The 13927-nt window shown below is 39.3% G+C and overlaps 1 protein-coding gene across 4 annotated transcripts in view; it reads right to left on the bottom strand.

Annotated features, from left to right (window-relative positions):
- Positions 1 to 13927, bottom strand: part of CTNND2 (catenin (cadherin-associated protein), delta 2) — a 935009-nt gene that overhangs the window by 222203 nt on the left and 698879 nt on the right. For all 4 annotated transcript variants that reach the window (XM_011951767.1, XM_011951770.1, XM_011951769.1 and 1 more), the window contains one exon: positions 6819 to 7032. In XM_011951767.1, the coding sequence (XP_011807157.1) occupies positions 6819 to 7032 (214 nt within the window). The remainder of the gene's footprint in view (positions 1 to 6818; positions 7033 to 13927) is intronic.

The following is a 13927-nucleotide window of genomic DNA, read 5'->3' as shown; positions in this document are numbered from 1 at the left end:
ATGAGCCAAAGAACGTGGGTAGCATTGGAAGCTGGAAAAGGCAAAGACATGGACTGTCTCCTAGAGTCTCCTGAAAGCAACACAGCCCCGGTGACAGTTGGATTGAAGCCAGGAGAGTCTGCGTCAGGCGTATAACCCCTAGAACCATAAGAAAATCAATCTGCCTTGTGTTAAGCTGCTAAACGTGTGGTGAACTGTCACAGCAGCCACAGATGACCAATACAGGCTACACTGATGCCCTGCGGCACCCCCGGTGAGGGCTGGCTTCTGGGAACTTGTCTGCCTAGGATACTTTCCCTTAAAGGCTCACAATGGCTCGCTTGCTACATTTGATGGGCAGGGGCCATGGCTCACACCTTTGAACAGTGAGAGGAGGGAGAGCTGACAATGCAATCATGCATTGCCTGAGGCCCTGAAAGTATGGGGCCAATTCCAGTGCGAGGCAGCTCCCAATTCATGCTGCTGGAGGACCCAGGCCCCATAGAGGCACAAGAATCCCCCTGGCTGAGACTGTGCAAAATAAAAAATTGGGAGAAGATGATTTTTACACATTAGCTAACTTAAGAATTGTGGATTTTGAACTTTAACACACAATGGCAAGAGGTATTGATTTTTTGACTTTAATTCCTTTGAACCTTAATGTCTTCGGACTTCAACATGAAAGTGGATTTAAACTTTGATTTTTAATTTCTGCATGGGAATTTGATATTTGGTGGGGTTCATATTAAAATTCAAAGCATCTCTACATTGCTAGCATTTCATTATTGAAATGTCTCTATTCATTTTTATCTTCAGGATGTTGTTTAATCTTCTCACAGAACCTCTAATGTGCTATGTTGGACAACATACCTGGACAATATCTGGAATAAGAAATAAAAGTGGACGTAATTTTAAATCTTGGGAACATAGTAACCCTGAATTTGATTTAAAGAATTTGCTCCTCTGACCCCTTTTGGTGCCTCTTGGTGTAATGTATAAATTGCCCACCAGGAATTCCAGGTGATCCCCAAAAAGTGCCATCAAGACAGAAGAAGAGCTTTCTTGACAAACTGCTTAGCTCCTGCCCCAGGGAGAGGGGCTACGCCTCTGGGTGATCATAACAAAGAGGGTGAAAGAAAAACAGGCTGGGGATGTTAGTGGGAGAAATGCATTCCCTCTGTTCCAGTGTCTCCTTCCATGCAGGTGCTTCATTAACGTTATACCTGAACTTCTGTTACATTAGCAAGGTCACTTGGCTAATGGACCTTAAAGAAGGCCTCCAGCCTGGCTTCTGTCAGCAACAGAGATAATATCTGTAAACATATTTACACTTTGTTTTATCTTCAAAACTGTTCAGAGTTCACTGTATGAGTTCAGAACTGTATGAGTTCAGAACTCATACAGGACAGAAGATGTTATTTATCATGGACATAATGGAATAGAGAAGAGAATGGAAGGAGTAATTCAGACAAGAAATTTCATCACATTTCTGTAAGATACAAAACAGCCAGAGGTGAGCTGACAGATGGAGCTGAGGGAGAAGCCAGCATAGCCCAAGATACATACCTAGGGGATCCTATCCCAGGGAGGTGGCTGACTGTCCTGGTGGAACCCTAGGAAAGATTTGTCCTCAAGAGATGGCAGGAACCTGGGGTGCAGAAATGGGAAGACAAGCTAGAAAGGGGTGATGGAAAGGAAGTAGTCACCTTTCATTCTCCACTTCCACCTAGGTTGAAAGAATAGCCAGCAGACAGGAAAGTACTGTCCCCTTCCTCCGGGCCACACAAACAAAATAAACAACTCAGAAGAATCTCCAAGGAGATGGATTGCATCGGGGAGAACCAAAAAGGTACTGCGGATGTCTGGGCCTTAGAGAAAAACCCTCCTCTTTAAAACACTTACAAGACTCCCCACTACAACAGTTCCCTCCCACCCACTCACCCTGAAGTGAAGCTTCACTGTGAACAAGCTTCACCGACATGCACAGAGCTCACAGAAACTCTATTCCACTATTTTAAAAACAAGCAGAAGATTGAGGACCACCACAGATTTGAAGTAAGCCTGCAAAATCAATGAAAAAGCCCACCATAAAAAAAGAAAAGCTGACAATGAAAAAAAAAATTGAGATAATTCATGCTAAAGAGATAAAAACAAACAAGTTCTAAATAATATCCTTAGAGAAATTCAAAAATAGTTTACATTCATAAAACAAAAATAGGAGCTATTGAAAAACGCAAAAGAGAATTCTTAGATTTTTTCTTTTCAAAAGATGATACCTTCTTGGGCCCCTGGTAGTGGGAGCGTGGAAGTCACAGAAAAATTGGGGGAAAATAAACGTTGGATACTAGAGAATTCTTTCAGAACATATGATAAAAAGGCAAAGGGCTCCAAATTATATATGAAAATACAAGAGAAATAATCCAAGAGGCTCAAAATCTGACTAATTTCAGAAAAAAAGGACAGAGGAAATGAAGACAAAGTAATTATTTTAAAAAAGAAGAAGAAAATTTTCTGGCACTGAATAAGGTCATGACTCTTTAAACTGAAAATGTTCAATGTTGTTTTTTAAAAAAGGCAACACTGCACATACCACGGGAAAATTTAATAGTATTAAGTCTAAAATTAAATTACAGAAAACATTCCTGAGAAAAATAATTTTCCATCTAGAATTGTGTATCTAGTAACCATCACTCATGTGTGAGGGTTAACGACTTATTTTTTCAGAATTTAATCTCCTAAGCGTCCCTTTTCAGGAACTTATAAGAGAGAAAAACAAGAGAGAAGAGGGCACAGGATCTTGGAAACAGAAGTTCTAATCCAGGATTGCCATGCAGGTCTAGAGAGCAAAATCCAAATCCGTCCTGATGACAGAGGATTCTGGAAGGGACTTCTATGGAGAAAGGAGGGAATTAATGATGCCCAAAATGAAGGACAAGGTTGAGTCCTCAGCCTGAATCCTTAACTAAAAGTAAAGACCATCTGGATATGCGAAGCATCAGATGGACGAACACACTCTTCTCCTGGAGAAGCACAGTTCTCAAGACACGTGCTTTCACCAAAATAACACTTATTTACTAAGTTCTATAGTTTACTAAAAACCATTTTATTATGATTTATATAGCATTCTGAAATCTTTAGTTGGGCATATTGAAAATTTTGGTCCATTCTTTCCACATTTAGAGAGAGAAAAATTACGTGAGTCAGGCCCAAAGGACGTGAAGCATTTCTAATCAAAGTTGATTTGCTTAGGAAGCTTTTCAAGCAATGGCTGGCATACAATAGTTTCGATTGGATTTAAAAATAAATTCTCATCATCATCTCATAGTAATTATTGCAGAGGAAGAAAATTATTTATTGCAAGACATAGCAGGCAGCAAAATATATTCTACTGTGAAGAGATATTGCAGTGAAAACAGGCAGCTGTTTTTTTCAGCATGCATGTTTATGTGTTGGATGTAAATGTATGTAAACATCTCAGTTTTAACACTTTATCATTGTTTGAATCGTCTGTCGAGCAATATTCAACACATAATTTAAAGCTTTGCAAGATCATTTCTTTCTTATTTATAATTTGGCACTCTTGACATCATAGGTTCTTCAGGATATACAGCTAGGTCTAATCTAAAATCTAGCTTATAAACTATGCTTTAGTTTTTAAAAAATCACTAAAATTGTTCTTTTCAATATTTGTTTATAATACATCCTAGTCTACAAATAAGTAAGAAATTCAAAGGGAGACCTCACCCTGCCTTCCCATGTAATTTTTTGTTCAGCATTTGTTCTCATCCATGAGATAATAGGCCGGAAAGTGATCAGAAAAACTCCCCTGTATTGGCGGGGCTCCTGTAACATACTGAGTCGTTATTCTTCGCTGAGTTCTGTATTAGATCCACGGGAGAATTGCAAAGGAAGTAAGGGGTATAGTTGTTACACTTAGATCACTGTTTTGTTTAATTCATGCATGGACATCTGACCTAATTCCTAAACAGATTTGCAGTGGCTGCTTGTGACAACAGATATGAAGCCAGCCTTTCTTCTTGTACACCCTACTCTACCTCTCAGAGTCATCCACTCCCCTGCTGCTCATCTAGCAAGTTCCTAAAATGTGGTCTTGTTTGTCTGGCCCATCACTTTAAATATTTAGCAGCCAGTGCTGCACACACCTGACCATTCAGATCAGAGCCTCACCCTGCAGTGGGCACTGGTGTAGGCATCTCTGTGGCGGCACTGTGTGGTCAACTGAGGGCATCCCAGGCTTGGCCAACAGAATCCAAGCTTTGTCTGAGGTGAATTCCTTTTGCCTCATTTTACTTTTTCTTTAGGCGGTGAAGCTGGCTTTGGCTTAGTTTACATCATTGAAGCAACGTCTGTGCAGAAGTCAGCTGAGTCCTGCAGGTTTCCAGGCCCCCTCAGGTTTCTGTCAGTAAGGAAACTTAGAAGGCTTTGCCTAGAGCCGATCACTAGACTGGCTTACAGGAGCAATTGCTTCCACACTAGAATGTTCTCCTAGATACTCTCTTCCAATTTCCTTTACTAGAGTGGAAGCTTGGCCAAGGGGCTTGTGGATTTTCTCAAGAATCCATGATGGCAACTTCAGAAACCATGAACTTCAGCTTGTCAACATGTTCTGATATGTTTTTCTTTGAAAAAGGTGAAACTGATGCCTGAAGTTCAGCCAAGCACAATATGAACATGCTTCTGGAAAGGCAGAAATCATCTACTGAAGTAACAACCACTGTCCTTCTTAATGGATGTGGCTATCACCGCATTTCTTCTAGGAGGAGACACAGAGAGAGCCTCAAACTCCCAGCACATGCTGATGAAAACACAGTGGGTCCAAACATGACAGTGGGTGCAAATCTCCTCCTTCTTAGAAGAAGTGGGGTAAGAGTGTATCCTCTCCGTACATCAAGAAAGCATCATTCCTACAGCCCGTGTTTCACCAGGAAAAGAAACAAGAGGTTATGCCTTTGGTTTTCCAAATGGGGTTCACATAGGAATTTCTGATGTTGCCCTGGCACATGTGAACAGCTGACACCCAGAAGCTGTCAGAAGCAATGTTGAAGGCAATGCAGTCGACAGCGGTCAGTTCTTTATAGCTGCTTCAAATGGCAGCACAGGATAAGATATATACTGCAGAAGATGTCATGTGTCAGGGGTATGGCATTTCCATTCTGTTTTAAGCCATCATTCATCTCAACCTTTGGCATGTGGCTGAGTTTCTTTGGCAATCAGGGAAGCCACCACAGAGAGGTTCTTCTAGGCAATGAATTTTGTGTTGGAGCAAATTCAATTTTAGTCAAATCCAATTCTTCTCAAATCATAAATGAATCCATACAGTGTACACAGAAGGCGCTCTGCTGGTCTTCATTTCTCATGGCTTCATGTATCTGTTGGTGGAGTCTTACTGCACAGAAGCCTCCTGTCCCCATCACATGCACTGAGCTCTTCCTTTTGCAGGCAGTTCCAACTTAAGCACAACCCACAAATATAAGGATGGGTGTTCATAACCATGATGGTAGGAAATACTTTCAGTTACATAACTCACCCCTAAACTATCATAGACATCATACTGCGTAGATAAAAACACTTTTACTTTCCCTGACTCGTGTCTTCCCACATTAGTTTGGTGTGAAACATTGCTTTAGTAGTATGGTAATTCTTAACGATTATTATTTTTTCCACAAAGACGATTTTCTACTTATGGAAAGACAAAACAAAAGAAAAAAAACCAATTTGCATCTAGTTCTAATGTAACTAAGAGTGAGAAAGAAATGTGACAGTAATCTCAAAGAGTGTATATTTAAGAAAATACACGAAAGTTGGGAGTCTTGACCCAGAACTGGACAAATACTTGTGACTCTCTAGCTTGAATAATGTATTTTCTTAAAAAATACATTTTCATCTACTTCATCAGCATAGCTCCAAGGAAAATTTAGAGTTAAGACAGAAGGTCGATTGAATCACAGATAATTAAAAGATCTTTTTAGACAGTCAACTATGCAATCCATTTGCTAAATACTTGCTGATGGGGTACTTTTTGATGAACTGAAAACCAAATATCACCTCGAATGGTAGTGAGCATGCTTAAGATGAGTAAGCAGCAGAGTAATTTGAAATGCTGTATTGAGGCCACCTGGGCCATTAGTACTCCAAGTAACATTGCATATTTCAAAGGGAGGGATGACAGCTCATGGCTAACACTGACTGTGTTCACATGTATTCCACATAAGTGCCAAATGTTTTACAGGGTCTCATTTCTTAAACCCTCATGACCATAGTGTGGCTACTATAATTATCTCCATTTTATAAAACCCAAATGTCCTACAATCATGGAAAAGCTTTCATGTTCACTTTTTAAAAATTCCTTAATATGTAATAATTGTGACTTTTAATAGACATGAATATTTCATTCAAAAAATTAACTGCTAAGTAGGATAAGCTGTCTGTTGTTAACCACACTAGAAACCAGAATATATACCTTATTAGCAAAAACTTACACGCCTTGTCCTTTGATTAATTATTATTAATGCTATTCTAACAAAGAGCCCTGGGTATTGTACGACACTCAACTACTTTTAAATCCACTGACAAAAACTGATTATGATCACAGAATTTTAGTGAGGGTTACATTTACTAGATTATTGAATATGATCAATCCATGCATGTCACATCTGATACCATTTTCTTCAGTTGTTTACTCATTTGAAAACACACATTGAGCCTGCCTACGTTATTAGACCACCACACTATTTATTTGATTAGTACACTTGCCTCTGTGTTGGATAACGGAACGTTTACCTTGAGATAAAATACAATAATTTAATAATGATTCTAACCTGTGACCAGCTCCCGGATCTCCAGGTCAGTCGTCTTGCGGAGTAACCTCACCAGTGCTGGGATGCCACCACAGTTTTTCAGGGCAATTTTGTTATCATCGTTAGCCTTCCCATACACCAGGTTTCTCAGAGCTCCACAGGCACTACGGTGGACTTCGGTCATCCGATGATCCAACAGGTCCACCAGGAGCTGGATACCTCCTTGTCTCCTTATCTGAAAGAGCAAAGGACACCACTTTTGCTTTACAGTGTAAGGTTTCCCTACCTACCCCAAAACATGTTTTTCATATAAAGTATCTGCTAACAATTAATTGCACCAAACTGAATTAAGGCATATAAAAGGAAACGGAAAAAAAAAAAATAAGTGTTTGCTTTATATTTGATTGCCTGTATTTGCTTTAATACCCTACCAATAAAAATCCAAATGTATTTCTTTCAAACCATAGAATTTGGGAAAGGTGATTTTAACTTCATAATGAGTGCCTTAGACATTTCTCTATAAAAATATGCCACATCCTCATGGATGAAGCACATGAAGGAATAAAAGGCATTAGAGTGATCCTCATTCCCCAGGCTTATTAAATTTAACCACTGTCTTAAAGGGCTGCAGGAATGATGTACAAAATGTTAAAATTATGCTTAATAGGGATATTCTCTAAACATTTCAAAGGAACCAGAAGCGAAATGAGAGACTGGAAGAACTGACACGAGGAGTTTTATCTCAGATGACCCGTGGAAATAAGAACGTTTCTTACATGAGAGACAGAACACGTGAGGCCAAGGGACACTATGCTTAATTTAGGTATTTGATTCAACAACAACAAAACCACTGTACATTTTACTCTTCTTTTTATCAAAAGAAAATTTTAATCTTTTATAAGTAAATGCAAAATATTTTTGCTGTGTATTTCGAGACGCATGTTCTCCTGGTTGCCCTTTGATTTGGGGAACAATTTAAAATTTAAATTAGAAGTGAAATAAAGTGGCTACTTAACACACAGGCTATTTCACAGGGTTTTCATTAGCAAAGCTGCATCTGAAAACTTTCGCATGTATATGGAAAAAGAGCATGATTCATTCAGGAATACTCTTCTCCTATACTGTATGCTTCAGCGTTCTTCAGGGATCGAAGGATTGGCATCTTCTCTACTTAATTTTTTGATTACAGAAAAACTCATTCATGTCACAGATGTGCCGGGACACCTGGCTACAACCCCGGCCTCTTTCTTTTTTTTTTTTTTGTTGAGACAGGCTGGAGTGCAGTGGCGCGATCTCGGCTCACTGCAAGTTCCGCCTCCCGGGTTCACGCCATTCTCCTGCCTCAGCCTCCTGAGTAGCTGGGACTACAGGCGCCTGCCACCACGCCCGGCTAATTTTTTGTATTTTTGGGAGAGATGGGGTTTCACCGTGTTAGCCAGGATGGTCTCAATCTCCTGACCTCGTGATCCGCCCATCCTCGGCCTCTCAAAGTGCTGGGATTACAGGCGTGAGCCACCGCGCCCGGCCATCCCCAGGCTCTTCCAATAGTGCCCAGCTGCTGCTCTCTCTGTCAGGTGACTCTAGCCACACAGTTTGAAATTGCACTTGGAACCACACCCTCACCCCAAGCCAGCATTCTTGTTTATCTTCAAGTGCTATTGAATTCTTCATAGGACTTGCCATGTTCTAACTTATTTGTTATGTTTATCATTATCCTCTGTCTTCTCCTATAAGGATGCATGTTCTGGGAGGAAAAGTCTGTTATATATCCCTATCCCTAAAACCAGTGCAATCCCAGACACATCATAAATACTCATGAAATATTTGTCAAATGAATGGAGAGGGTTAATTAATATATTACTTGCTATGTTGGTGTTTCTCAGCTTTGCTAAAATAGTGTTTTCAAAATGAAGAAATATCCCTTTTTAAAGACAAAAAACAAACACCTCTTTTGTGAACAGCCATGGATGTATCCAGAGGCATCAGCCCTGCAGCTCTTCCAACCCAGCTTACAAACAAAAGAGAGCATGCTTCATTCATACAGGGTGGCCTCTGATGATTCCGAATATGCCTGCAGGAATTATTTTCATTCGTCAGCAAACGAAAGCAGAAAAAGGGGAAATCCTCAGAGCACTCTTGGACTCTAAATCCCTAACTTGGAAACCATGAATGCAGCGTTTCACATACGGCACCTCCACAGGAACATGATAGGGAAGGAAGAGGGAGGGATGTAGAGGGACAGTGTTGTTGAGGGGGTTATGGTTGCCCAGCCTGAGGGTGGTGACAGCACCTGGGTATGAGAGACTCAAGGATCTTTTGGGTCAACTACGGAAAGAGAAAAAGAAGTGGGAAACAAGTCTGCCAACTTACAGTTCTACCCACAGCTTGCTCAACACCTGCCCAAGAAAGATGATGTTTGTATTCCTGTATAGGTGTGTCTTGTTCATGCACCCAGATTATAAGCACACCCACTTTATTACAGTGCTTGAGAAGGGATATTCCACTTGTACAAAAAAGGTTAAACTATGAGTGTCACTTTCTCTTTGTGTGTATATTTGCCCATCTGTGATTTAGCTCAAAGTTCTCTGAGTTTAGTTATTTAAACAATAATGAAACCATTGAAGAGAGATAATAAATCCATTCTTACAGTGAGTCTATTAGTTATATATGAAAAACAGATGGCATCATCAATCAATCTATGCATTTTATTCATCTTTATATATTTTAGCAATACTGGATGTTATAATTAATATGCCTAATTTATTATAATATATTTCCAATTCATATGATTTAATGAATTAAGTGATTAAAATATTCCAAAACATTAAAGGGAAAATGAATTCAAACTGAATGCAGCATGAATTCTTAATGCTAAAATGAAAACACAATGTTTTCAGTATGGCCCTAATTAATGCCATATGCCGAAATTTATAGTGAGATTTTCGGTTCGATTTTAATCTATTTAGATAAACATAAATAAGTTAATTAACCTTTTTCTTTTGCTCTTATTTGGGTTCACCAGATACTCTATATTAAAACTTGTTTTCTTGGGATTGAATTTTATCTAAGAATGTGAGAATCCTACTTTCGTTTTCTGAAGCCAAGTATTACTCAGAGTTAAAATGTAAACGGCCACATGTGTGAAATGGGATGGCCAGGTCCTTGGTTCTCCCTCCTCCCACTGCAGCCTCCCCTCTCCCATCAGGACCAGAAGGGAGGCCCTGACATGGACTCCAGTCCTCTTGCTTCTGGTGGCTGTGCACGGCTCTGATGCTGTCCTCTTCACTTTCCCTCTATTTTGCTTTTCTCCAGGACCCTTCCTTCCTCCAATTTCTTTCTTTCTTTCTTTCTTTTTTCTGAGATGGAGTTTCGTTCTTGTTGCCCAGGCTGGAGTGCAATGGCAAGATCTCGGCTCACTGAAACCTCTGCCTCCTGGGTTCAAGCAATTCTCTTTTCTCAGCCTCCTGAGTAGCTGGGATTATAGGCGCATGCCATCATGTCTGGCTAATTTTTGTATTTTTAGTAGAGACGGGGTTTCATCATATTGGTCAGGCTGGTCTCGAACTCCTGACCTCAGGTGATCTGCCTGCCTTGGCCTCCCAAAGTGCTGGGATTACAGGAGAGAGCCACCGTACCCGGCCCCTTCCTCCAATTTCTTGCACCCAATCCATCTACCAGTTTCTTCTGGTACCTAACAGGAAATCTTTCTAAGCTTCCAAACAAACCTGTTTTAAACTCTTAAAATGTACAACTTTCTGAAAACCTATCAGACGAAACTTGTCTTATTTGAAATGGCACCTTTATTTATTCTCCCCAAAAATGACGAGCTGTCTAGTTCCAATTTATCCCCCTAGTCGATCACTCCACATCCAGCAAGCTGAGCCCAGGTTTTTGTTAACATATGATCATTGTAGGTCAGTCTACCCTCTCCTCACATTATTTATTTAATCATCTTCCTGCAGAATTGTTTTTGTTTTGTTTTTCTTTCAGACAGAGTTGCGCTCTGTCACCCAGGCTGGAGTGCAGTGGCGCGATCTCGGCTCACTGAAACCTCCACCTCCAGGGTTCAAGTGATTCACTTAGTAGAGATGAGGTTTCACCATGTTGCCCAGGCTGGTCTTCAACTCCTGGGCTCAAGCGATTTATCCACCTCAGTCTCCCAAAGTGCTGGGATTACAGACGTGAGCCACCATGCCAGGCCTCATGCAGAATTTTTTAAAAGTCAAATCTTGGAAGATTTTAGGTTTCATAGCATTAAAGTCAATAAAATGCTAGTTAATGTATATCTTATATTTATATATAATTCAACAATAAAATAAGATGCACTCAAAGAGTGCCCATCACAAGGTAGTAAGTGAATAAGTATTTATCAGATGAATGGTGCAGCTGGTAGTCAGGTATTTGTTTCTCTCTCTTTCTTTCTCTTTCTCTCTCTCTCTCTCTCTCTCCTTTTTAGAGCAGGTTTAGGTTCACTGCAAAATTGAGCAGAAAGGTCAAAATTCTCATGTACTCCCTTTCCCCACACAGGCACAGCCTCCCCTACTATCAAAGATCTGCACCCTAAAGGTACATTTGTTACAGTGGATGAATCTACATTGACACATTGTTATCACCCAAATTCTACGGAGTTCAATAGTCCAAAGTAACAATAGGGTTCATTTCTGGGCTGTACCCTCTATTCTTAATAAATGTACAATGACATGTATCCTCCATTATAGTTTCATACAGAATAGTTTCACTGTCCTAAAAAATCCTCTGTGCTTTGCCTATTTATCCCTCCTTCTCCACTGACCCTTGGCAACCACTGATTTTTTTACTGTTTCCATGACTTTGCCTTTTCTAGAATTTCAAATAGTTGGAATCACATAGGATGTAGCCTTTTCAGATTGTCTTCTATTCGTAATATACATTTAAGGTTTCTCCAAGTCTTTGCTAGATATCTCATTTCTTTTTAGTGTTGAATGTTGAATAATATTCCATTTTCTGGATGTACCACAGTTTATTTATTCATTCGTCTACTGAAGGACATCTTGGTTGCTTCCAAGTTTTGGCAATGTTGTATAACATTGCTATAAACATTTGCATGCAGGTTTTTGAGTAGATGTAAATTTTAAATTTCTTTAGTAATACCAAGATGTGCCATTGTTGGATCACATGATAAAAGTATGTTTAGTTTGTAAGAAACTGCTATATATTCTTTCAAAATGGCTGTTTCACATTCCCACCAGCAGTGAATGGGAGTTCCTGTTGCTCCACATCCTCCCTAGCCATTTGGTGCTGTCACCTTTTGCATTCATTCTGGTCATTCTGATAGGTATATAGTGGTGCCTCATTGTGTCTCCTTCTCTTTTAAGACTACCTGTGTGGTTCAGATTTATTTACATTCATACAAATGATTAAAATGAAAACAATGAATGTTGAAATACATACGGGGAAATGATAGCGTCATTTGAATCTGGATTGAACAGTTCTCATGTCTGCTACTATCCTGAACCTGATAAAATTGGACAGTGGCCAGAAGGGACCTTTCATACATGACCTGAATAGACGGTCTTAAACTCATTTATTAAGTGGTTCTTTGACAGATGATTGACTTTAGTCAGTTGTTCCTGTGTCAATGCCTCACATTTATTTTTCTGCTTAGGTGTGCACTTCAGGAATCTAGGTGGCAAGAGTAATCTATAAGGAGTAAGGGAGGTGGAGGCTGGTAAACCCCATCCCCAGGGGAAACAAAAGATGAATTAACCAATCAAATAAGGCAAAACTATGCCCTACTGCCTGTCTTTGGTTTGGTTTGGTTTTGTTTTTAGGTTGTTTACAGTGAGGGCATTGTTAAGCCTGATGCAGATAATTTCTGGGGAATGAACACTAGAATGCATTCCCAGTTTGCACCAGGGAAGAATAAAAATCGCTTTCACACCTTTGCCCTAAAATCCACTGCTTCAAAGTATGTTTACAATTTAAACTCAAGAACTGAGAGTATCTAAAAACCATGCAAGAAAAGGATGCAGTGGGTTTCTTCTTTGCCTTTTCCTTACAAGGTAGAATATATCCAAGACTTTTAAATCAGAAAACAAATGGATAAGTAACTAAACTATACACAAGAGAAATGCAAGTAATGCAATAGTACCTATTGCAAAAATAGGGCCTCGTCACCAAAGGATTTGTTATTCTTAACATAATCTGCATATAGTGACAATAGCATGTATTTCCCAATGAATTAGCTATTATCATTAAACTGGTATCAACATCAATGAATAATTTATAGCATATTCAATTACAGCAGTGTTCAGATATTTATGACAGTCTTCATAAAAATGTAATGATAATGATGATGTATAGTGGATAAAAAATACTTTAAACAGCTTGCAACAGAATTCCTCTTGGGAGGTATCTGTCTTTATTTAAAAGAAAAAATACTATGACAAGTTGCTTAGAGGATAGTGAGACCCTGAGGGCATGGCCTACCAGGCAGTCAGGGCAACAGAAGAGATTGCTCACCTGCTCTGCATTTGCAAAAGGGAGGGATTTGGAGCTAGGGACAGAAGACAGAAAAGGCTGGAGTAGCTTTTGTCAACCTATTATTTCGTGAGACAAGGGCCTCAAAACAGGTAAGGACCTGGGTATGTGCTGCTATTCCTCTCAGGAATCTTTCCTTTTAATAAAATGGATATATCTTTGGGCTTCTGGGTTCATGTTGAAAGAAACGAGGCTGTGCCTGAGACTCAAAGTAAAATTTAATAATAGTATGCAAGACTATCACTACATACTACATATATGTATAGTATATCATAAATACATATACACACACACAAACTATGGATACTATGTACTATAGTACTTATTTTCTTTAGATACTTATGAAAACTCAAATCCCAATGTCTGAGAATGGGTTTATAGAAAGAGCTGATTAAAAAGAAGATAAGGGAATGCAGTGATTTTTTTACTAAATTTTCAATTAACTGTTACTTTTCCATGGTGCAGGTTTTGAAAAAGCTTTCTTAAGTGATATAATTATTACACACTCCTTTTTAATATTAAGAATTTCAATAATTTTCTCAGCTTATAAGCTAATGGAAGATACAAAGTTTGTGGATCCCAAACCAGATGATTAACCAGATGTATGTAGA

This window comes from Colobus angolensis, unplaced genomic scaffold (genome assembly GCF_000951035.1).
Source record: "Colobus angolensis palliatus isolate OR3802 unplaced genomic scaffold, Cang.pa_1.0 Scaffold327, whole genome shotgun sequence".
Taxonomy (NCBI): Eukaryota; Metazoa; Chordata; class Mammalia; order Primates; family Cercopithecidae; genus Colobus; species Colobus angolensis.
Note: the sequence above shows the minus strand (reverse complement) of the source record. Positions and strands in the feature narration are given on the sequence as shown.